The sequence below is a fragment of the Coregonus clupeaformis genome, chromosome 37 (genome assembly GCF_020615455.1).
Source record: "Coregonus clupeaformis isolate EN_2021a chromosome 37, ASM2061545v1, whole genome shotgun sequence".
In the NCBI taxonomy this organism is placed as follows: Eukaryota; Metazoa; Chordata; class Actinopteri; order Salmoniformes; family Salmonidae; genus Coregonus; species Coregonus clupeaformis.
This window is the reverse complement of record NC_059228.1, coordinates 23,233,864-23,259,138: the sequence shown is the minus strand read 5'-3', so window position 1 is coordinate 23,259,138 and position 25,275 is coordinate 23,233,864. Positions and strand designations below refer to the sequence as shown.

Below are 25,275 nucleotides of genomic sequence, written 5' to 3'. Positions count from 1 at the left end.
TGAGTCACATTGCTTAGTATTGTTGTCTTCCGGATTTACAACCCATGTAATGTAATTAGTGTATGTATGAGCTGTTGTGTGCTAACAAAGTGATTACGGTAGTTGATGTGTCGGAATGATTAAACTAGAATGCTCCTTCTTGTTTGTGATGCTATATGCATTTGGTGTGATATGATTACAGGATTGCATTAATTAAACACAGTTCCCATGCATGTCATAACAGGCTAAAACTAAACAGATAAATAATAAAGCATAGGTCTGAGAGCCAGACTAAAATAGAAGTATTTACGTTGGTAATATGTGTGTGGGTAGCCTAATGTCCTTTGGGTATGTGGAGTGTATGTACTAAAAAAAGATGTCTTGAAAAACACTTGTAATTCCCAGATTACTACTGAATAAGCCGCGACATGTTCCTTTTTCATGTCCATTCTCATCATCATCCAAGAGGGCCTTAATATGTACACATTTGCTGCTTTATTCATGGACCTTGGTTAGCGATATGTAAAGATCAAATCAAATCAAATTGTATTGGTCACATACACATATTTAGCAGATGTTATTGCAGGTGTAGGCGAAATGCTTGAATTATGAATGGCTTTGCTTCAGTTGATTGTAATCGAGATCCTGAAGTGGTGCTTGATACTTATTTAAGTTACAGGGTCACATGGAAGGAAGCAGATAATATACTGTTTACTAACTGCAGATGCATTACAGTACATTACATCATGAACACTATAGGGTCAGAGATTCATACAGTATCCTGTACAGAGGCAAACAAACACTAAACTACAAAGTATACAGCCAGGAAGCATAATGGGCACAGAACGAAAACTGTTCTGATAGAGACAGAAAGATGAAGTAGTAAACATGTTGTCCCACACGAATGATGTAGCCAATTGAGATTTTGTGTGTGACTAACAAATTTCAGTTAATTACTATAGCTCCTGCCTTGGGCCAATCAGTGTAATTTTGTAAATGCCGGATCTCTACGGCAAAACGCATCATTCACCTTAGTTCTTCAAAATCGTCCCAGTGCTGTCTGAGATATCGCGTGTGACTAACGTACCAACTAACGTATGAACGTACGAACGAACGTACGAACGGATGGCGATAGATCCACAGTCCACTCCCCAATTTCCTCTTGGGGAACAATTATAACGCTCTTTATCAATGCACTGATCACAGAGAGACAACAGCTTCACAAAGACCCAGGTCAAGAATGCATGATCATTCTGTTCAAAACTTGAGATAAGCAATAGAAGGCTCTCAACAATCCCTAACAAGGGAAATACGTTTTCCACTGAAAGTGCCAGGATGTAACCTTTCTAAACAAAGGCGTTCCATGAAAAGTCGATACAAATGATCAATTTTGTTATTAGAAGAAGGCCTGTGGAACGTGTACGAAGGAAATTATTATAATTCCATCTGTGGTCAACAGATTTTTCAGCTCATCGTTCCTAAATTGTGCATCTCTGCATTTCTTTTTTTACTGCCCTTGAATAGGACTTAACAGCGATTGGCAAGCAAGACGACAATCTATCAAGTGCTGTCTGTCTCTGCCAAAGCAAACGGCAGTAAATATATCCCAAAACTTTGCAAATAGCTTTAGTTAATTTTTTTCTCTACCATATCTCCTTCCTCGATCTTGCTTATTTACAGACTGGATCGAGTGATGTGTCACACCGAAGATATTTATCAAAGTCTACCAGGTGAACGATGAGTGTTTACGCTTTTTCTTATAGCGTGCATTCTATCTACAGTATATCACGTTTTACAGTGTATATATTTAACCAGTCCTTTTTTGCAATTCTTTCTTTTCAGAGATTGTTGTCGATGTCTTGAACTGTTACGTTATGACCATGGCTTTCAGTGCTAGCTATGTTGATAAAACTAGATATCTGACATAAACTTGAACTTGAACATACAGTAGAGTATATTCTACAGGTTTGTTTGAGTACACCATTCTTTGTCATGACAGGTCTATTTCTGCCAGGGCCTGTGGTGGTGACTCAAAGTGCTCATAGGGCAGCAATAATCATCTTGCTGGGCACACCACTCAGCCCTTCCACTTAATGAGCTGGCCTGGGTACAGTGAGCAGAATTAAAAAGAGCCAAGAACAAAAAGAATCTGAACCAAAAGGCCAATTATTCCTCAGACTTGGACAGTAACTACTCATTGCCAAGATTAGCAGCCGTGGCGATGTGGCCTCTAATTCCAAACAGCAAGTCAGTACCCATATGGCTAATAGATCCAGGACTTGGGCTCCTGCCGGTGCTCAGTTGAGCTGAGGTAGTCAATCTACAAGCCCTACCCAGAATTCAACACCCGACCAACACTCCCAGCCCCCTCCCCCTTGTATACTGCAGCATCCCATGCATCACTGCTACTGATACAAATAGTACACAAACAGAGCAGAGAGAGGGAGAGGAGGAGATGAGAAAGAAAGAGAGGGAGATGGGAGGGAGAGAGAGAAGGAGGAAGAGGGATGGAGAGAGAGAGAGAAAGAGAGGGCGATGGGAGGGAGAGAGAGAAGGAGGAGGGATGGAGAGAGAGAAAGAGAGGGAGATGGGAGGGAGAGAGAGAGAGAAGGAGGAGGGATGGAGATGAGAGAGAAAGAGAGATGGGAGGGAGAGAGAGAAGGAGGAGGGATGGAGATGAGAGAGAGGGCATAAATGCCCCACTGCTGTAGTCACATCACATCCCATTGAAAAGCAGGCTGGGGAAACAAATGAAAAAAATGCATCTGACCGCAGAAAAGCAGTCTAAGCGGGCCCCTGAGAAAACAGTGGACGTAGAGATAGATTATGGCCCAGTGTTTCTAGCTTCTGCTCCTTGCAGTTCCCATGCTAATGTCCTTCTGGAGCTTATACCACTTAGTCTGGCTCTGCAGTAACATCAACAGTAAACAGTGTGGGGTCTTTGCCCATATCCTATACCAAGAGAGCACAAAGGCGTAGCCTGCTTTCTAATGCACACCCATACTGAATGGGTGATTATTCAGTGTTCATAATGCCTAATAGGTACAAGAATAAGATTACAAAAAGGAGAGGGTTGAATCTTGTTTGCACAGATGTTTTATTACATTTGAGGCTAATAATGGCTTTACAAATCAGTACTAATACAGTTCCTGGTTGTGTAAGTTGGGTTTAATGAAGATGTCATTCAATTACCGTACTCTTAAGAGCAAGTAGCTAATTAGTTTAGCTCTTATAACCCCATTCTGTTAATGGAGAGGCAGTTGTTTCATTGGTGTTGAGAGAGCTTGGAGTATCGATGTGTTCATTAAAGTACATGTCTGTCAGTCTGTGTGTGGACATGACTGTGCTATTGTAAGGCAGTCAACCATTAAATAGAGCTGGACCTTAGTTGGCTTTTTAACAATAAAGGCACTCTATCAAAATGGCCCCTCGTCAGTCAAAGGGAAATATGCTCAATGGTTTCAAGTCATTTGTACTCTGGTGAATTAAATCAATAAACCAATTGAAGTACTGGATGGCAAGTACAATTTGTTGGATATGTTTGGGGAACACATTAGGCCTATACCATACATGTAGGTAGCCCAGAAGGAGAGACAGATAGGGAACATTGTACAATAATATCCTGGAAGTGATATGAGAAGGGGAGAAAATATCAAGAGCATTTGCATCTTCATTTAGCAGAAGCTCAATCTTGAATAAAAATCTAACATACAGTAATGGTAAAGTAATGTGGTGGCAAACCAACATCATTACAGAAGTAGAAACAAACCAGCGAAGGGAGACAGTGAGAGGATATAGGAGACAACATCCACCAACACCTCCCACCCATAAAGAACAATCATTAAACAGTGTTCACTCCAGCTAAACAATCAGGCACCAGTGATCACAGACACAGCTATTCCCAGACCGTAGCTTAACAGATAATTAATCTTCTTGTGAATGGTTGAAAATGATACACCCCACCTTTAGCCGTCCCAATCTGTTGGCGATGAGATGATCTGAGATCTGTGGTCTTTGTTAACTCAGTCACCTGCTCCCCAGGACCACCCACACAGTACAGTGTGCCTCAGGCTCCCTGCAGAGCCAATTGTCCACAGCATACAGTAATTGCAGCTCTCTGCCAAGTGATTAATTGCTTAATAAGTGCCAAGACCATTCCATAGTGTGCTGCGCTGTTGTCTTTTGTGCTGTTCTCTAGCGAAAGCTTGGCATCAACAAGAGCCCAGAGATGGTGAACTTTTAGAATTGCTCTAAAAATACAGGGAAATAAGGTCACTTCTTCTGTAAATATACAAAGCGTGCAACTCGTTTCAAAAGTTGTGGCAATTCAGTCTTGATGGAAATAAGAAGCTGGTCTTTGGTCATTGTGTGTCGCTATTGAGCAATGTGAAACAAAATAAAATTGTCACATGCGCTGAGTACAACGGGTATAGACTTTACTGTGAAATGCATGCTTACGAGCCCTTCCCAACAATGCAGTTAAAAAATTATGATAAAAAGAAAACTTGTAACACAAGAGGAATAAAATACACAAGAATGGAGCTACAGCATATACAGAGAGTACCAGTACCAGATCAATGTGCAGAGGTATGAGGTATTTGAGGTAGATATGTACATAAAGGCAAAGTAAAGTGACTAGGCATCAGGATAGATAATAATAAGAGTAAAATAAAGAACAGAGTAGCAGCAGCAAATTATGTGTAAAAGTGTGTGTTTATGCGTGTGTATGTGTGTTTGTGTTGAGTTGGTATGCGTGTGTATGTTATGTGTGTGCGTATGTGCGTATGTGTGTGGGTTTTGTGTGAGAGTGTCAGTGTAGTGTGTGTCAGTGAGTGTGTATACTGTATAGTGGGCAGTGTATTTGCCATAACAAGCAGTGATGCAGCCAGTTAAGGTGCTAAGCGGACATAAGGAATTGTTTTAAGATTGTCATACTATGGCTTATTTAGATATTTGATTTTGAATTTTAATAATCAAAATTTGATAAAATTTACTACGCTTAACCCGGAAGCCAGCTGCACCAATGTGTCAGAGGAAACACCGTCCAACTGGCGACTGAAGTCAGCTTGCAGGCGCCCGACCTGCCACAAGTAGTCGCTAGAGCGCGATGGGACAAGGAAATCCCAGCCGGCAAAACCTAACCCGGACGACGCTGGGCTGATTGTGCGCCGCCTCATGGGTCTCCCAGTCACAGCCGGCTTTGACACAGCCTGGGATCGAACCCAGGTCTGTAGTGATGCCTTAGACCGCTGCGCCACTCGGGAGGCCTTTATTTTATTATTTTTGTACACATATTTTCAACAAATTTTGGGGTAGGCACAGAACTACCTTCATACTTCCATTCGTTTTTTAAAACCGGTACCGGGTTACCTTCAGACGAGTCATGTGACACTTGTGGGGTACATAGAGCAAAACGGAGAACACCGTCATATTCGTGAGAATCTCCCCTTTTCACAGTTTGTAGATCAAACCCTTCGGACACTACCAAATAGAAGTTGGCACATCCACAGTACCGACTTAAGACGAGTCTCCTGACACTTGTGGGGGTTGTAGAGCAAAACGGAGAACACCATTGTGTTCGTGAGTGTCTCATCTTTCCATAGTTTGTAGGTGAAACCATTCGGACGCACACTGCATACGTTTTCATGAAAATACCAATTTTCGGGATGTCTCATGGTGTGACAAACACAGCTCTAGCTCTGCCACCTTTCAAAGCAGATGCGGTAGTGCGGTAGTGTGTTGGATTGAGACGCATCCAATGCAAAAAAACTGATATCTCTAGCTTAAATTGACAGATTTTAATGTGGATTTTTTTGTTATGTAACTTAGACTGACGCACTGGCGCGTCAATCGACTCTCAGGGGTTAATTAACTGTATATATTCAAGATTGTATTTATAGTCAAGTTTATATTCATATAATCAGACCTTTATTGATTGATTCAATCTTCTGCACTGCCAAATTCCTGTCTGGCGCCCTGTACCATTTTCTCTGAAGGTTGTAATAGAGTTGAATAACTGACACTTATCGTAACGGTAAGGATAGTTACTAAGATTCATTCTGTCACTTTAAGCAGAGCATCGCCTTCAGAAAACGAATTGGGCTGCCTGTCAGGCCGGTGAATCTGAACGGAGCTGAACAGGGCTTTGTACATTCATCTGGCTGCCTAAGCTGTCTACACTTATGTTTGACCTTGGAGGGTTTAATGTCCTTTCAGCAGGTTTGGCTCTTCCTCTATCCTTCCATGTGTTTGGCTGGCAGAAATATTCCACTTCAAATTGTTCTATGCTTTCAATAAAACAGTGTATCAATGATAAATAAGATCAGTCTTAAACAACATTGTGTGATAAGGTTCATGCTACTTGCCTTTTGGAAAATGTAACTTTCTGCTGCAACTGCTACTATTGCTATTGTTGCTTCTACTGCTGTACAACCACACATTGCAATCTTCAGAGAACGGATGTTTTTTATTAAGTTGGCAGAGGATTGGAAAATATAATGACTAAATCTTTTTAGTCAAGATGTATTAAATGGGCAGGCAGGTATGACAGTATGATTCATACTTGACTCATTCCAAGCTAGTAGTCTGCCAAGGATGATACATAAATACTGTACATACATGTAGATGAACTTAATCAATAGCTGTATAGATGGGGAATACACAATGTATACTAATGCATAATATGTCCTTCGCATATGCTGTAGCACGTCCGGGTCTGCCCGGGTTCTGAATGATTTCATTTGGTTGGGATTAAGCTGCTTCTCCCAACAGTGAGAGATTTAATCTGAGAGTTCAACCTCGGTGCCCGAATGGAATCAGATGATGGCCAGCCAGGGATTACAGGAGCGGATGAGGAAATCAGACTTCAGAAACGACCCATATCCCAACGGACATACTGTATCATGTTAGGGAATACCCTAACATGATACAGATGTGCAGACTGTTTACATTTGTCTGATTTCACACTCAGTACATATCAGCATCAGAGGAATTTCTTTGTGTTGCTATGAGAATTATCAGACTGTACTGTGCCCTCCCCCGACAATCCATCTGGAGCCTATGGCTAGCGACTGCCCTGGATTATCAACAGACAAATTGAATGCCAGCATTTTGGCAGTACTCTTGCATTCTATTATTAACTTAAAATAACTTTTATGGGATCAAAATCCAATGTACCAGATTGTGCAGAGTCTTGGTTCATATTTGAGCTGCGTCATTCATGTAAAATCTGTGATACCCACAATTAAGACTGGTTTGAATGTAATTTAATCTCTTAAATCCTGGTAGTCTAAAAACTAAAACTAAAATAGGATTGAACCGCCCTTCCACGGTTGTTTCAAATTGTAGTATTTTCCTTCTCTAAGTATTTACCGTATTTAGTAGAATTACCAGTAGAATTCAGACATTTACATCCAGTTTATCCCCCACAACAATAAATGCAGATTGTGTTTTATTGTATGTTAGTGTGTTAACTCAATGCAATTGTTTTTTTTTGTGTTGCAGTGTGGAGCTGGACTTCAAGCAGCAGGAGGACAAATTACAGCCCCTGATTAAGAGACTGTGCCCCTTGGACGACCCTCAATACCCTGCTCTGCCTTACCCCCACGAGGTGTTCACCTCAACCCCCAAACGCAAGTCCAAGACAGAGTCCAAAAAGCATGGTCGCTGGAAACTCTGGTTCCTTTAACTTAGGGAACACTTTGGCTTTTGGAATGGCCTTTTGGATCTGTCTTTACCCATTTCCTATCTTCCCTCAAAAGGATTTATCATGACAGATGTTCTGCTCCAGAGGACAGATAACCAGATACCAGTAAACCATCTATATCAGGATTCTGAGTTGGAACTGCACTAGAAATCAATGGGGGGTGGGGGTAAAAAAATTGAGGTTTAGAGTCTGCCAAGCCTTCAGTTTCTGGCTCAAACACCAGAGAAGATCAACTTATACCCTGGCTAAAGGTTAGCAAAACAACAAGGTGAGACTGGATATATTTTGGTCATCTTGAGATGTAGCCTACAATATGAAAACGGATGTTATTTATTTACTGGGGAAATACTTATCTCACTTTTTTATTTATGATTTCCAATGGCACACCTTTTTTGGTCTCTTTCCCCAGAGACCTCTGCTTGAGTAGAAGAGGAATCACCATGTGGAAGACTTGTTTCTCCACAAAGCTACTTTAACCGTACATCAGCAAAGCACAAACATTTGGAGACTGAGAATGTCATGGAAGAAGAAGTTATATACAGTACATTACAGTATATTAGTGAACCAACTCTACATGAACCCTTCTTGCCCACTCTCTCCAGTCTTGTGAGAGCCCAATCTCTGTCTCTCTGTCTCTCTGTCTCTCTGTCTCTCTCTCTCTCTCTCTCTCTCTCTCTCTCTCTCTCTCTCTCTCTCTCTCTCTCTCTCTCTCTCTCTCTCTCTCTCTCTCTCTCTCTCTCTCTCTCTCTCTCTCTCTCTCTCTCTCTCTCTCTCTCTCTCTCTCTCCCCCTATCTCTCTCTCTCTCTCTCTCTCTCTCTCTCTCTCTCTCTCTCTCTCTCTCTCCCCCCTATCTCTCTCTCTCTCTCTCTCTCTCTCTCTCTCTCTCTCTCTCTCTCTCTCTCTCTCTCTCTCTCTCTCTCTCTCTCTCTCTCTCTCTCTCTCTCTCTCGCTCTCTTCCACCTCTCTCTCTCTCTTCCATCTCTCTCTCTCTCTGCACACAGACACGCACTTCAGGAGTATGGAAAGAATGATTGAGTTATCTGAGATCCTAGATCGCTTTGTCTTTTAGAAACAGGATATAATCCAAGTTATAGTTCTCCTCGAAGCTGTTCTAATCCATCAATGTTCAGAAATAGGGGTTGAATTTTTACTATTGCATATAGAAAAATGTACTTATTTTTAACATATTAAAGTTTATTGATATGTTTTATTACTGTGTTATTCAACCTGCAGCAGACTATTTTATGAAAAAAATACCTTAAAAGCTTTTTATTGAATATCAGTTGAAAAAGTAAGCATATTTTGCCACTTCTTTATCATTTCACACGCATAAAGCTTTCCTTGTCTTTCACTTACATACTGGTTAACATCGCACTAACTTATTCTCACCCACAGCAAGGAAATGTACTGTAAAGACATGATGAAATCCATCACTATTCTCTCTGCAATATGTAGTTCACATTCTAACTCACTTGACTCAATTGATCATCATCACAGACCATATGGTCATTCACGTGATGCTATAATTCTGCAACTCACCAATAATTTTGATTAACATTGATCAGCACCAAATGCCTTTGATTACCATCTCCTATATGATTACGTTAGGGGTGAAATCAACTCACCTCCCAGGAGAAGCAATCCATGCACTGAACTTGCAATCTTTATATTTCTAGACCAGTGATAAATGGTGACTTTGGTAGCAGAGAGATTCAGTTGTTGTAGCCACTAAAACTATCCACTTACTGCACCCATCATTTTATGGACAATCCTTTCTATCTCACATTACAAAATGTCACACAGACATCATGTGATTCAATCACACATCTGTTATTGTTGACTGGGTTACCAAGTCTTTCATTATTTGGCTGTAGCATACTGAAAGACAGACACATAGCGATACCTTTAGGAAGTGCAATTCATTGATCATGTGCAATATTATGCATTTTGTACTGTTTTTACCTCACACCAAATGCATTCTCAATAAAACCAATAGAATTATGAAAGGTGTGCTGAAATTGTTCTATGGTATACTATGTGAATTTCAGGTCAGCGACAATTTGATACAACGCAATGTTGATGGAACATAAAAAGTTGGACCATCTGAGAACATCAACATGGTACAGTACATTTCCTAATGTAGGCTCTCTTCCCTGTCTTGTTGAGAAAGACTTCTAGCATGACCAGGGCTCAGCTGCAGTGTAGGATTGTGTTGAGGTCTGCCCAGTCACTCTCAGAACTCTCTCGCCCTCTCTTTCTCTAAATGTGATTGGCTCACTCTCTGGCAGGGACACCACTGGTGTGTCCTGAGGTTTGACAGTTGCATGCCACCTGCTGCCCAGATACTGTCCGCTTGGACGCCTGAATTCAAGGGTGTAATTTCCCTCTCTCTACCTCCCTTCCTATATCGCTCCATCCCTCACTTCCGGCCCGTGGGGCTAAGTCCCCGAGCTACAGTGGAACCATGGTTACTAAGGTGAAACAGGTTGGATCATTGACGCGAGCTCAGTGGCTCATCTCCCTAAGGAGCTCAGTGGCTCAGGTGCCTAAGGATATTTATAGTGTATGAGTTTAACTGTGCTTTTGTACGTGTCAACTTTACTTGTGTCCTGTACACATCACAGCACCATTCACTTTCAGTCCCTTTTACCAACCTGACCCAGTACTGTGGCTACTACTGCAGACGGATAACCATAACAGACATCACTGAACAAACATCCTTTTTTGGGTCATTTGAGACCCCATACAAAAGCATGGCTGGTAAGTCCATGTGGTTTGTCTACTGTAAGCCAGCCAACATCACACTTCATGCCTGAGGGTTCCTACTCAAGCATAGAATCCCTTAATCCATGAATCCCATAACTGCTGGCATTTTAAGATATACTTTGGGTAGAGTTGGAGCTCCACAATGGAGGTTACAAGGCAAAGTGGTTTACAATTCAATACCTATCACAGAAACCACCACTATCACTAAGCATCAATGTTTTTCGATTTCTATATACGGTACACAGATGTCGGATCTTCATTCGATCACTATTTTTGTTGCTGAGAATTTTCCTGCACAGCAGGAAATGCGAACTTGTGGTTTATTCAAGAATTAAAAAGGATTCTAAAGTTTGTCATTTCCACTTTAAATGTCAGACTTGATTCACCCTAAAGAAAAATGATCAAATAATTCACATTTCCTGTTGCTGCAGGATTATTTTCCTGCTGTAGGAAACTGGCTCAAATTAAGATCCTACATCTGTATTTGTCTGGTATGCTAGTATGGAGATTAGGTTGTACATTTTTCACAACCATAAAGTTGTGTTGTTAGGTCATAAATAACTGGCATATAAAGCATTTAGCTGTTACGGTTTAGTTGATAGCTCTACATCACGTGTCAAACTCATTCTACGGAGGGCCGAGTGTCTACGGGTTTTCGCTCCACCCTTGTACTTGATTGATTAATTAAGGTCACTAATTAGTAAGGAATTCCCCTCACCTGCTTGTCTAGGTCTTAATTGAAAGGAAAAACCAAAAACCTGCAGACACTCGGCCCTCCATGGAATGAGTTTGACATCCCTGCTCTATTTCGTTCGCTTGGTTATTCCTAGTAAAATAGATCATCATACTCAAACGCCCAAGGCAGAGTCGGAAGTGGGCCGGCCCTCGCCAGAACCCGATTTTCAACTAGTTTGAGTAATATTTACAAGAATTATGTAGTGTTTGCCACAGCAAGAAAACTGAAGTTTAGAAATCACAAATGTTATAGTCAAGCATAATGATATATACTGTATATACAACCAATATAATTATGAAAGGTGTGCTGAAATTATTCTATGGTGTACTATGTGAATTGCAGGGCAGCGACAGTTTGATACAACACAATGTTGATGGAATATATACTCTATAATTAACCAAAAGATAGTGATCCATATCAGCGTTGACTCTGTGATGTGAGTCGTGTCTGTGAGATCAGTGCTCTCTGTGTGGCATCACGGATGCTCTTTAGGAAAGGCAGTGGGCTGGAGCCTCCGGTGCCGGTTTCATCCAACGCTGAGCCGACGCCGTTGAGTGGACAGCCCATGGCACGGGCCCGGTAACCAGGTACAGTGATGTATCGGGTCACAGCGGAGAGGTGGTAACTCCGCAGGTTCACCAGGGCAGACACACATGAGTCATAATTGATGCAGAGAGAGGGGCTGGAGCAGGAGAGGATAAAGTCACGTAGAGGGGGACAAACAGACAGAGTCTCTATCAGCTGGCGGTGGGAGGGGAGCATGTACTCCCGCATGCGCTTCAGGAAAGATGCTTTACATGGAGAGATGGAGGAACGGTCGAGGAGAAATGAGGAGATTAGAACCCAAATTGAAATATCGCTGGAAAATCAGAAACATAGGCTTATGGGGTCAGAATGGGGTCATACCTGCATGGACATCATGACAGATTCCCAGTAGCGCATCAAAGCACTGAATGGAGGAACTCTGTGCAGCACTTCCTCCTGACAGCATCATCGGCTCCTCCCCCACACCCTCATACAGCAGCCCTCCTGGAAGCATGGGGTTATCTCTCCATCTACGACAGCACCATACAGAGTTATGTATGAAACTAATACAGCCCAGAATGGGCTACATAATGTAGGGATAATGTATAAAATCAGTTTTTAGTTTTTTCCCCAAATTCTGTTTTCTCCATTTTGTTTTTCTATGTTTCAGATTCTTTCCAGGTTCTCTCTCAAAATCACACATTTTTTATAGAAAAACAACACAATGGTATGTTTTAAGTCCACCACAATGCTTAAACCACATCAGGAGACCACTTTTGAGGTCTGGGAAAAATCAAATACATTTTCATTTTTGGGTGTAGAATATACACTGTGTACAAAACATTAGGAATACCTGCTCTTTCCATGACATAGACTGACCAGGTGAATCCAGGTGAAAGCAATTGATTTTTAAGCAATTGAGACATGGATTGTGTATGTGTGCCATTCAGATGGTGAATGGGCTTGACAAAATATTTAAGTGCCTTTGAACGGGATATAGTAGTAGGTGCCAGGCGCACTGGTTTGAATGTGTCAGGAACTGCAACGCTGCTAAGTTTTTCACGCTCAACAGTTTCCCATGTGTATCAAGAATAGTCCACCACCCAAAAAACATCCAGCCAACTTGACACAACTGTGGGAAGCATTGGAGTCAACATGGGCCAGCATCCCTGTGGAACATTTTCGTCACATTGTTGTCCATGCCCCGACGAAATGAGGCTGTTCTGAGGGCAAAAGGGGGTGCAACTCAATATTAGGAAGGTTTTCCTAATGTTTTGTACGCTCACCGTAGATACCCTTTCATTCAAGTGCGCACCAACAAGAGACTTGTTTGATTAGCAGTGTTTCTCTAGCACATATGTGATTTCAGAGTTTGCTAAACAAATCGCCACTGGATTAATGCAAATAATGATATCATTCTGCCAGGTATACATAGGCTACTTTGTAGATAACATTTAATTGAGAAGGTTTTTTGGAAAGTCTTTCCATCTACCAGAAGACGGTTATCATTAGCATCTTTGTTAACAGCTAAACAAAGTGTTACAAATGTGCACACAGACAGGGGCATTCCCGCATTGCCTCTTCAGAAAGTTGAAAATACGTATCATTTTATTCATGTCTTATGATTAACTTGGGCAAATTAATCAAATGTCTAATAAGTTACATTTAGTTGATTTTTTCCACATCACGGATTATATAGGGCCCTTATAATGGAGTGGATATGTATAGATTGCATCATACATTACCCTGAGAAGAAGATTCTCAGAGTTCCATGGAATGCAGTGGGGTCCACGTGCCCTGAAAACAGAAATATTCCAATTAAATTGCACTTATTATACAGTGGGGAGAACAAGTGTTTGATACCCTGCCGATTTTGCAGGTTTTCCTACTTACAAAGCATGTAGAGGTCTGTAATTTTTATCATAGGTACACTTCAACTGTGAGAGAAGGAATCTAAAACAAAAATCCAGAAAATCACATTGTATGATTTTTAAGTAATTAATTTGCATTTTATTGCATGACATAAGTATTTGATACATCAGAAAAGCAGACCTTTAATATTTGGTACAGAAAACTTTGTTTGCAATTACAGAGATCATACGTTTCCTGTAGGTCTTGACCAGGTTCGCACACACTGCAGCAGGGATTTTGGCCCACTCCTCCATACAGACCTTCTCCAGATCCTTCAGGTTTCGGGGCTGTCGCTGGGCAATACGGACTTTCAGCTCCCTCCAAAGATGTTCGATTGGGTTCAGGTCTGGAGACTGGCTAGGCCACTCCAGGACCTTGAGATGCTTCTTACGGAGCCACTCCTTAGTTGCCCTGGCTGTGTGTTTCGGGTCGTTGTCATGCTGGAAGACCCAGCCACGACCCATCTTCAATGCTCTTACTGAGGGAAGTGTCACGATCGTCTGAAGAAGCGGACCAATACGCAGCGCGTGGAGTGAACATGATGACTTTATTTAATAAAGCAACCACAAAAAACAACAAATGACGATAGTGAAGTCCTCTGTAACACTGACAGAAACATGGAACAAAAACCCACAATACCCACGAGAAAACACACAGTATAAATATGGCTCCCAATCAGAGATAACGAGCCGACAGCTGACACTCGTTACCTCCGATTGGGAGTCAATGACCAAACCTAGAAATAAACGTGACAGAAATGCAACCATAGAAAATCACCCAAAACCCAACAAAACACAATACACCCTGGCTCAAATATAAAAGTCCCGGAGCCAGAGTGTCACAGTACCCCCCCCTAAAGGTGCGAACTCCGGGCGCACCAGCATACAGTCTAGGGGAGGGTCTGGGTGGGCGTCTGTCCATGGTGGCGGCTCTGGCCCAGGTCGTGGTCCCCACCCCACCTTAGTCACTATCCGCTTCCGTAGCCCCCTCCACATGACCACCCCCCAACTAAACCCCACTGGATTAAGGGGCGGCACCGGACTAAGGGGCAGCACCGGACTAAGGGGCAGCACTGGACTAAGGGGCAGCACCGGACTAAGGGACAGTACCTGACTGAATGGCGGATCCTGGCTGGCTGGCTCTGGCGGATCCTGGCTGGACGGCTCTGGCGGATCCTGTCTGGCGGAAGGCTCTGGCTGATCCTGTCTGGCGGAAGGCTCCGGCTGATCCTGTCTGGCGGAAGGCTCTGGCTGATCCTGTCTGGCGGAAGGCTCTGGCTGATCCTGTCTGGCGGAAGGCTCTGGCTGATCCTGTCTGGCGGAAGGCTCTGGCTGATCCTGTCTGGCGGAAGGCTCTGGCTGATCCTGTCTGGCGGAAGGCTCTGGCTGATCCTGTCTGGCGGAAGGCTCTGGCTGCTCCTGTCTGGCGGAAGGCTCTGGCTGATCCTGTCTGGCGGAAGGCTCTGGCTGATCCTGTCTGGCGGAAGGCTCTGGCTGCTCCTGTCTGGCGGAGAGCTCTAGCGGCTCCGGTCTGGCGGACGGCTCTGAAGGCTCATGGCAGACGGCCAGTTCCTGCGGCGCTTGGCAGACGGACAGTTCAGATGGCGTTGGGCAGACGGGCAGTTCAGACGGCGTTGGGCAGACGGACAGTTCAGGCCCCGTTGGGCAGACGGCAGACTCTGGCCGTCTGAGGCGCATCGTAGGCCTGGTGCGTGGTGCCGGAACAGGAGGTACCGGGCTGAGGACACGCCTCTCAGGGCTAGTGCGGGGAGAAGCAACAGGGCATGCTGGACCCTGGGGACGCACCGTAGGCCTGATGCGTGGTGCCGGAACTGGAGGTACCGGGCTGAGGACACGCATCTCAGGGCTAGTGCGGAGAGAAGCAACAGGGCATGCTTGGCCCTGGGGACGCACCGTAGGCCTGATGCGTGGTGCCGGAACTGGAGGTACCGGGCTGAGGACACGCATCTCAGGGCTAGTGCGGGAAGCAGCAACAGGGCATGCTTGGCCCTGGGGACGCACATAAGGCCTAGTGCGGAGAGCAGCAACAGGGCATGCTGGACCCTGGGGACGCACATAAGGCCTAGTGCGGAGAGCAGGAACAGGCCGGGCTGGGCTGGCGACGCGCACCGTATCTCTGGTGCGAGAGGCCGGAACAGGCCGGGCCGGGCTGGCGAAGCGCACCGTATCCCTGGTGCGTGGAGTAGGAACAGGCCGGGCTGGGCTGGCGACGCGCACCGTATCCCTGGTGCGTGGAGTAGGAACAGGCCGGGCTGGGCTGGCGACGCGCACCGTATCCCTGGTGCGTGGAGCAGGAACAGGCCGGGCTGGGCTGGCGACGCGCACCGCATCCCTGGTGCGAGTGGCCGGAACAGGCCGGGCCGGGCTGGCGTAGCACACCGTGGACCTGGTGCGTGGAGTAGGAACAGGCCGGGCTGGGCTGGCGACGCGCACCGTATCCCTGGTGCGAGTGGCCGGAACAGGCCGGGCCGGGCTGGCGAAGCGCACCGTATCCCTGGTGCGTGGAGTAGGAACAGGCCGGGCTGAGCTGGCGACGCGCACCGTATCCCTGGTGCGAGTGGCCGGAACAGGCCGGGCCGGGCTGGCGAAGCGCACCCTATCCCTGGTGCGTGGAGCAGGAACAGGCCGGGCTGGGCTGGCGACGCGCACCGCATCCCTGGTGCGAGTGGCCGGAACAGGCCGGGCCGGGCTGGCGTAGCACACCGTGGACCTTGTGCTTGGAGTAGGAACAGGCCGGTCCGTACCGGGAACACACACCACTGGCCTCAACCGAGGATCAGGAACGGGCCGGACCGGACTGGCAACACACATCAGTCTTTCACGCCGTGCCACACACACTTCCCTCCCACTACTCGCCAATGGCTCCCGTACTCCGTTAGCCTTCTCTCCTTTTCTCCCTGTGGCAGCCTCCTGCTGCCCAGCCGCCAACCATGTGCCCCCCAAAAAAAATTTTTTGGGGTTGTCTCCCGATCCTTCCGACGATGGCCCTGCCGATGCCGTTGCTCCTCTCGCCGTCGCCTCTCCACCGTCTCGTTCCATGGTCGGCGATCCATACCATCCAGGATCTCCTCCCAAGTCCAGGACCCTTTACCGTCCAACAGTTCCTCCCATGTCCAGACCCTTTGCTCCTGGACGCGCTGCTTGGTCCTTTTATGGTGGGTTTTTCTGTCACGATCGTCTGAAGAAGCGGACCAATACGCAGCGCGTGGAGTGAACATGATGACTATATTTAATAAAGCAACCACAAAAAACAACAAATGACGATAGTGAAGTCCTCTGTAACACTGACAGAAACATGGAACAAAAACCCACAATACCCACGAGAAAACACACAGTATAAATATGGCTCCCAATCAGAGATAACGAGCCGACAGCTGACACTCGTTACCTCCGATTGGGAGTCAATGACCAAACCTAGAAATAAACGTGACAGAAATGCAACCATAGAAAATCACCCAAAACCCAACAAAACACAATACACCCTGGCTCAAATATAAAAGTCCCGGAGCCAGAGTGTCACAGGAAGGAGGTTGTTGGCCAAGATCTCGCGATACATGGCCCCATCCATCCTCCCCTCAATACGGTGCAGTCGTCCTGTCCCCTTTGCAGAAAAGCATCCCCAAAGAATGATGTTTCCACCTCGATGCTTCACGGTTGGGATGGTGTTCTTGGGGTTGCACTCATCCTTCTTCTTCCTCCAAACACGGTGAGTGGAGTTTAGACCAAAAAGCTCAATTTTTGTCTCATCAGACCACATGACCTTCTCCCATTCCTCCTCTGGATCATCCAGATGGTCATTGGCAAACTTCAGACGGGCCTGGACATGCGCTGGCTTGAGCAGGGGGGACCTTGCGTGCGCTGCAGGATTTTAATCCATGACGGCGTAGTGTGTTACTAATGGTTTTCTTTGAGACTGTGGTCCCAGCTTTCTTCAGGTCATTGACCAGGTCCTGCCGTGTAGTTCTGGGCTGATCCCTCACCTTCCTCATGATCATTGATGCCCCACGAGGTGAGATCTTGCATGGAGCCCCAGACCGAGGGTGATTGACCGTCATCTTGAACTTCTTCCATTTTCTAATAATTGCGCCAACAGTTGTTGCCTTCTCACCAAGCTGCTTGCCTATTGTCCTGTAGCCCATCCCAGCCTTGTGCAGGTCTACAATTTTATCCCAGATGTCCTTACACAGCTCTCTGGTCTTGGCCATTGTGGAGAGGTTGGAGTCTGCTTGATTGAGTGTGTGGACAGGTGTCTTTTATACAGGTAATGAGTTCAAACAGGTGCAGTTAATACAGGTAATGAGTGGAGAACAGGAGGGCTTCTTAAAGAAAAACTAACAGGTCTGTGAGAGCCGGAATTCTTACTGGTTGGTAGGTGATCAAATACTTATGTCATGCAATAAAAAAATCCCTGCTGCAGTCTCTGCAAACCTGGTCAAGACCTACAGGAAACGTATGATCTCTGTAATTGCAAACAAAGGTTTCTGTACCAAATATTAAGTTCTGCTTTTCTAATGTATCAAATACTTATGTCATGCAATAAAATGCAAATTAATTACTTAAAAATCATACAATGTGATTTTTTGGATTTTTGTTTTAGATTCCGTCTCTCACAGTTGAAGTGTACCTATGATAAAAATTACAGACCTCTACATGCTTTGTAAGTAGGAAAACCTGCAAAATCGGCAGTGTATCAAATACTTGTTCTCCCCACTGTATATACTACATGGGTGTGGATATGATTCACTGTGGATAAGGTAGGATGTAACTTACTGTGCATGAGCTCAAATATTTCCTTCATCTTCCTCAGAGACTGGCCCACTTTGTAGAGGCCCTTCTGTATGCTGATGATGTCACAGGTTACCACAGAATTCATCACTGAAAACGCCCCCTAGACGGAGTTCAGGACAATTAGCACTCATAATCAAAAGCCTCTTAGGGTTCATAGTGAAAGTGACCACGAAAGACAGAAAGAGATCACAAAAACAGAAAGAGAGAAGGAGAAACAGGGTTATAATGAGAAAGACAGAGAGATGCAAAGTGTGTGAGAGATACAGTACAGTCGTGGTCAAAAGTTTTGAGAATGACACAAGTATTGGTCTTCACAAAGTTTGCTGCTTCAGTGTTATGAGATATTTTTGTCAGATGTTACTATGGTATACTGACGTATAATTACAAGCATTCCATAAGTGTCAAAGGCTTTTATTGACAATTACATTAAGTTTATGCAAAGAGTCAATATTTGCAGTGTTGACCCTTCTTTTTCAAGACCTCTGCAATCCGCCCTGGCATGCTGTCAATTAACTTCTGGGCCACATCCTGACTGATGGCAGCCCATTCTTGCATAATCAATGCTTGGAGTTTGTCAGAATTTGTGGGGTTTTGTTTGTCCACCTGCCTCTTGAGGATTGACCACAAGTTCTCAATGGGATTAAGGTCTGGAGAGTTTCCTGGCCATGGACCCAAAATGTAGATGTTTTGTTCCCCGAGCCACTTAGTTATCACTCTTTCCTTATGGCAAGGTGCTCCATCATGCTGGAAAAGGCATTGTTCGTCACCAAACTGTTCTTGGATGGTTGGGAGAAGTTGCCCTCGGAGGATGTGTTGGTACCATTCTTTATTCATGGCTGTGTTCTTAGGCAAAATTGTGAGTGAGCCCACTCCCTTGGCTGAGAAGCAACCCCACACATGAATGGTCTCAGGATGCTTTACTGTTGGCATGACACAGGACCGATGGTAGCGCTCACCTTGTCTTCTCTGGACAAGCTTTTTTCCGGATGCCCCAAACAATCGGAAAGGGGATTCAGAGAAAATGACTTTACCCCAGTCCTCAGCAGTCCAATCCCTGTACCTTTTGCAGAATATCAGTCTGTCCCTTATGTTTTTCCTGGAGAGAAGTGGCTTCCTCGCTGCCCTTCTTGACACCAGGCCATCCTCCAAAATCTTTGCCTCACTGTGTGTGCAGATCTACTCACACCTGCCTGCTGCCATTCCTGAGCAAGCTCTGCACTGGTGGTTCCCCGATCCCGCAGCTGAATCAACTTTAGGAGATGGTCCTGGCGCTTGCTGGACTTTCTTGGGCGCCCTGAAGCCTTCTTCACAACAATTGAACCTCTCTCCTTGAAGTTCTTGATTATCCGATAAATGGTTGATTTAGGTGCAATCTTACTAGCAGCAATATCCTTGCCTGTGAAGCCCTTTTTGTGCAAAGCAATGATGACGGCACGTGATTCCTTGCAGGTAACCATGGTTAACAGAGGAAGAACAATGATTTCAAGCACCACCTTCCTTTTAAAGCTTCCAGTCTGTTATTCTAACTCAATCAGCATGACAGAGTGATCTCCAGCCTTGGCCTCGTCAACTCTCTCACCTGTGTTAACGAGAGAATCACTGACATGATGTCAGCTGGTCCTTTTGTGGCAGGGCTGAAATGCAGTGGAAATGTTTTTGGGGGATTAAGTTCATTTTCATGGCAAAGAGGGACTTTGCAATTAATTGCAATTCATCTAATCACTCTTCATAACATTCTGGAGTATATGCAAATTGCCATCATAAAAACTGAGGCAGCAGACTTTGTGAAAATTAATATTTGTGTCATTCTCAAAACTTTTGACCACGACTGTACATGGATAGTGACTTAGACAGAGAAAGAGAAAGAGAAAGAAAGACAGAGACACACATAGAGACTTGCCTGTATCCCTGAGCTAGCAGCCCTCTCCACCAAGAGAGAGACCAGGAAGAACCCTTTACAGCTTTCTCCCCCAGGAAAAGAGAACAGTGTATCCAAGTTCCTATATTCAAAATCACATGAATAACACATGGAAACCACAAGAATATCACATAGAAACCAAACAGAACCGAAAACAGGAATTTACAGGAGAGAAATTCAAACGTAATTCTCATGACAGTTTTTCTGTCATACTCACCCAATTTCGATGTCCCTGAAATAACAAGTGTGAGAAAGAATGTCAATACATGGCATGTGTTTCCTAAACAGTACATGGTCCTGTCGTGTTAGTAGAAGTAATGGTAGTGGACAAGAGTGTAGTGGCATTTTGGGTAGGGGTTGGAAGGAAAGTGGTCAAGGGGGTAGAGGTAAGGGGTAGTGACAGACCAAAGGCCCAGCTCACCCTGTAAGGTCCCTGAGTCTCCAGTTAGCCAGAACAGAGTCTGCGTACGTCAGGATGGGTGGCAGGCCGAGTCTCTTGGAGACCAGCCAGTAGGGCAGAGCCAGGGATTTGGGGAGAGTCTAATAAACACAAACAGTAAGCATGCCAACAATCAATGAGACATATTCCAGCGTTCATGTCTGAGGTTAAAGGTCACACTGAGCTGGTTTTTACCTGGGCCGGCAGGTGTTGCCCCTCCTGCCAGACATACCCCATGGTGATGAAGCCCAGGGCCAGGTGAGCCAGCCTCAGCTCCCGATGGCCCTTCAGGTGATGGGGACTCAGCACAGGCATCTGTTTACAACAATGGCAACAATGAGTCTGTTAGTATGGGGTCTATCAGCAACACTGGTACAATCACACACATCAGCACAAGCCCAGACACATGCAAAGTCACATCAGTGCTGAAGCCTAAATCACATTTATATTTTAGTCATTTAGCAGACGCTCTTATCCAGAGCGACTTACAGTTAGTGAGTGCATACATTTTCATACTGCCCCCCCGTGGGAAACGAACCCACAACCCAGGTGTTACAAGCGCCATGCTCTACCAACTGAGCTACAGGGGATACACTAAATAAAATCAAGTGTATTTGATTGTTGACTGAGATACATGTGGTTTCTCACCTCGTTGACCAGGTCTCGCAGCTGATGTGTTTGGATGAGGGATGTGAGGTTGCTGGCCAAGCCCATCCATACCCGGTAGTAATCTGGAAGGTCTGTCTAAAATGGGCAAAGGTCAAACAGCTAGATATGACAGTACACTGATTTATCTGTGCACTATACACAAAAGAAGAAAGTTGTTGGTTCAAGAAGTTCAAGCAAAAAATATGTTTCTGGCTCTGCAATCGGAATGTACTGTAAGTTAATGAGGTGTGAAAGGATAAAAGCATGATCTAAAGTAGAGAGTAGAACTTGTTTTAGTCCCTCAAGTCTCATTGATTTAGTGTTGACATTGAGCACACTCTCTCCAGTGTAAGTCAATAGAGACCAGAACAGACCAACTGTCATTGGCTCACAGCTCAGTGCATGCTGGAGGGAGAAAAATCAATAGGTATCCATATAACATCCCATTCGCTGTTCTGTACAATATCTATGCTTATTATCTCCAGTCTCGTTGTCACGTTATGATCGATTCACGTGGATGTCAGCCTCTGTGAGTGATCTCTCTCTGAGCTTGATTCGCTATACTGTATCTCTGTCCCTTTATTATTGAACACATCCCTTGCATCATCGTTCTGCAATAATCAAGTTCAATAATAGAAGGTTGTGTACAATGTCATGTGACACCAAGCAGTTCCTCAAATCTGGGATAGGAAGTTTAGAAAGTTTAGAAAAATTTCCCAGAATTTAAAACCTGTTGATTGTCATACTGGATTGTGGTTAGAAAGAAACTAGAAATGACAGTACAATGATGTATCTGTGCACTATACATACAATAAGAAAGTTGTTGGTTCTAGAAGTTCAAGCAAAAAATATGTTTCTGGCACTGCAATCGGAATATACTGTAAGTTAATGAGGTGTGATGGGATAAAAGCATGATCTAAAGTAGAGAGTAGAACTTGTTTTAGTCCCTCAACTCTCATTTATTTAATGTTGACATTGAGCACACTCTCTCCAGTGTAAGTCAATAGAGACCAGAACAGACCAACTGTCATTGGCTCACAGCTCAGTGCATGCTGGAGGGACAAAGATCAATAGGTATCCATATAACATTAACCAAAACAAACATATTTCTCAGTTTCAAATCCTGGTAGCACATGGGATTACTGGATCAAGAGACACTGGAGGAAATACCATATGTCACTGAGACAGAAATAATACCACACTTCTCATTATTTCTGTTGTGAAGACTACAGACTGATATTTAATGTGGAAGTATGTTCTTTAATTTTGCTTTTCACATCCCCAAAACAAAACCAGGCAATTATTTGAAAGGTGACTTAGTCAGTAGATCACATTTGTAAAGAGCAGAGGAGTCTAGCTTGCTTTAACAGCAAAACAAAACAGCATTTAAAGGAAAATTAACCAATAAAATGCCAACAGATTAACCTGAAGTCACACCATTCATAAAGTTATTGCAGTAATTTTAAGACATTTTCTGACATCATGCTCAGCACAAAGTACATATATAAAGTTGGAAAAAGATGCCTTACTGCTGGCTGCTCCAGGATGAATCCAAACTCCTCAGACACAAAGAAACAGTCCAGGTCAATCTGCAGTGCTGACCTGGGGAATCTCTCTCCGTCTCCCATTCTCTGTTCTGTACAGTATCTATGCTTATCTATCTCCATTTTCGTGTACACGTTATGATCGCTTCACATGGATGTCAGCCTCTGTCTCTGAGCTTGTTTTGCTATACTGTATCTCTGTCCCTTTATTATTGAACACATCCCTTTTATCATATTTTCTGCAGTCATCAAGTCCAACAATAGAAGGTTGTGCAAAATGTCATGTGACACCAAGCAGTTCCTCAAATCTGGGATAGGGAGTTTAGAAAGTTTCCCAGAATTTCAAACATTTAATACTGGATTTTTATTTGAAAGAAACAAGAATTGATCATTAAGTTTCACAGAAATCTGAATCATAAGCTCATATAACACAATTCATTTTACATTGCATTCCTGTATCACACCTACAGTGCATTTGGAAAGTATTCAGACCCCTTGACTTTTACGTTACAGCCTTATTCTAAAATGGATTAAATTAATGTTTTCCCTCATCAATCTACACACACAATATATAATGACAAAGCAAAAACAGGTTTTTAGAAATTTGAGCAAATGTATAAAAAAAAAAAAAAACATAAATACCTTATTTACATAAGTATTCAGACCCTTTGCTATGAGAATCGAAATTCAGCTCAGGCGCATACTGTTTCCAATGATCGTCCTTGAGATGTTTCTACAACTTGATTGGAGTCCACCTGTGGTAAATTTAATTGATTGGACATGATTTGGAAAGGCACACACCTGTCTATATAAGGTCCCACAGTTGACAGTGCATGTCAGAGCAAAAACCAAGCCATGAGGTCGAAGGAATTGTCTGCAGAGCTCCGAGACATGATTGTGTCGCGGCACATATATGGGGAAGGGTACCAAAAAATTTCTGCAACATTGAAGGTCCCCAAGAACACAGTGTCCTCAATCATTCTTAAATGGAAGAAGTTTGGAACCACCAAGACTGTTCGTAGAGCTGGTCGCCCGGTCAAACTGAGCAATCGGGGGAGAAGGGCCTTGGTCAGGGAGGTGACCAAGAACTCGATGGTCACTCTAACAGAGCTCCAGAGTTCCTTTGTGGAGATGGGAGAACCTTCCAGAAGAACAACAATCTCTGCAGCACTCCACCAATTAGGCCTTTACGGTAGAGTGGCCAGACGGAAGCCAATCCTCAGTAAAAGGCACATGCCAGCCCAATTGGAGTTTGCGAAAAGGCACCTAAAGGACTCTCAGACCATAAGAAACAAGATTCTCGGGTATGATGAAACCAAGATGGAACTCTTTGGCCTGAACACAATGAGTCACGTCTGGAGGAAACCTGGCACCATCCCTACGGTGAAGCATGGTGGTAGCAGCATCATGCTGTGAGGATGTCTTTCAACGGCATGGTCTGGGAGACTAGTCAGGATCGAGGGAAAGATGAATGGAGCAAAGCACAGAGAGATCCTTTATGAAAACCTGCTCCAGAGCATTCAGGACCTCAGACTGGGGCGAAGGTTCACCTTCCAACAGGACAACGACCCTAAGCACACAGCCAAGACAGCGCAGGAGAGGCTTTGGGACAAGTCTCTGAATGTCCTTGAGTGGCACAGCCAGAGCTCGGACTTGAACCCGATCGAACATCACTGGAGAGACCTGAAAATAGATGTGCAGCGACGCTCTCCATCCAACCTGACAGAGCTTGGGAAGATCTGCTGAGATGAATGGGAGATGCTCCCCAAATACAGGTGTGCCAAGCTTGTAGCATTGTACCCAAGAAGACTAAAATCAAATCAAATCAAATTGTATTTGCCACATGCGCCGAATACAACAGGTGTAGACCTTACAGTGAAATGCTAACTTACAAGCCCTTAACCAACAATGCAGTTTTAAGAAAAATAAGTGTTAAGTAAAAAATAGATCAGTAAAAAATTTAAAAATTAAATATTGCAAATAGTCCAGGCAGACATGATTAGCTGTTCAGGAGTCTTATGACTTGGGGGTAGAAGCTGTTAAGAAGCCTTTTGGACCTAGACTTGGCGCTCCGGTACCGCCTGCCGTGCAGTAGCAGAGAGAACAGTCCATGACTAGGGTGGCTGGAGTCTTTGACAATTTTTAGGGCCTTCCTCTGACACCGCCTGGTATAGAGGTCCTGGCTGGCAGGAAGCTTGGCCCCAGTGATGTACTGGGCCGTACGCACTACCCTCTGTAGGGCCTTGCGGTCGGAGGCCGAGCAGTTGCCATACCAGGCAGTGATGCAACCAGTCA

The 25,275-nt window shown here is 44.5% G+C and overlaps 2 protein-coding genes across 3 annotated transcripts in view; one reads left to right on the top strand and one right to left on the bottom strand.

Annotated features, from left to right (window-relative positions):
- The window catches only part of LOC121553750 (inhibitory synaptic factor 2A-like), a 33,867-nt gene extending 25,515 nt beyond the window's left edge, over positions 1-8,352 (top strand). Inside the window, exons 4-5 of one of the 2 annotated variants that reach the window (XR_005997572.2) lie at positions 7,483-7,952; positions 8,094-8,352. Coding sequence is in view for 1 of the 2 variants with exons in the window: in XM_041867114.2 (XP_041723048.1) it covers positions 7,483-7,666 (184 nt within the window). In the remaining variant the exon portion in view is untranslated. Of the gene's footprint in view, positions 1-7,482 lie in introns of both variants that reach the window. The other variant, XM_041867114.2, reaches the window with a different exon arrangement.
- A 2,824-nt stretch (positions 8,353-11,176) lies between these two features.
- LOC121553712 (indoleamine 2,3-dioxygenase 2) lies at positions 11,177-23,161 on the bottom strand. The gene is made up of 10 exons (XM_041867037.2): positions 22,966-23,161; positions 21,437-21,532; positions 20,984-21,103; positions 20,771-20,889; positions 20,567-20,581; positions 20,332-20,431; positions 18,414-18,531; positions 13,458-13,509; positions 12,094-12,242; positions 11,177-11,978 (listed from the first exon to the last, which is right to left on the bottom strand). The coding sequence occupies exons 1-10, from the start codon at positions 23,101-23,103 to the stop codon at positions 11,605-11,607; spliced, it is 1,281 nt and encodes a 426-aa protein (XP_041722971.2). The 5' UTR covers positions 23,104-23,161; the 3' UTR covers positions 11,177-11,604.
- Positions 23,162-25,275: the final 2,114 nt, after the last annotated feature.

Excerpts from the sequence above, each read along its gene's own strand:
- LOC121553712 (XM_041867037.2), bottom strand. The coding sequence starts at position 23,103 with ATGGAGATAGATAAGCATAGATACTGTACAGAACAGAGAATGGGAGAC. Across the intron at positions 20,890-20,983 it reads GGCAACACCTGCCGGCCCAG|ACTCTCCCCAAATCCCTGGC; the intron begins GTAAAAACCAGC and ends TGTGTTTATTAG. Across the intron at positions 13,510-18,413 it reads AATATTTGAGCTCATGCACA|GGCACGTGGACCCCACTGCA; the intron begins GTAAGTTACATC and ends TTCTGTTTTCAG.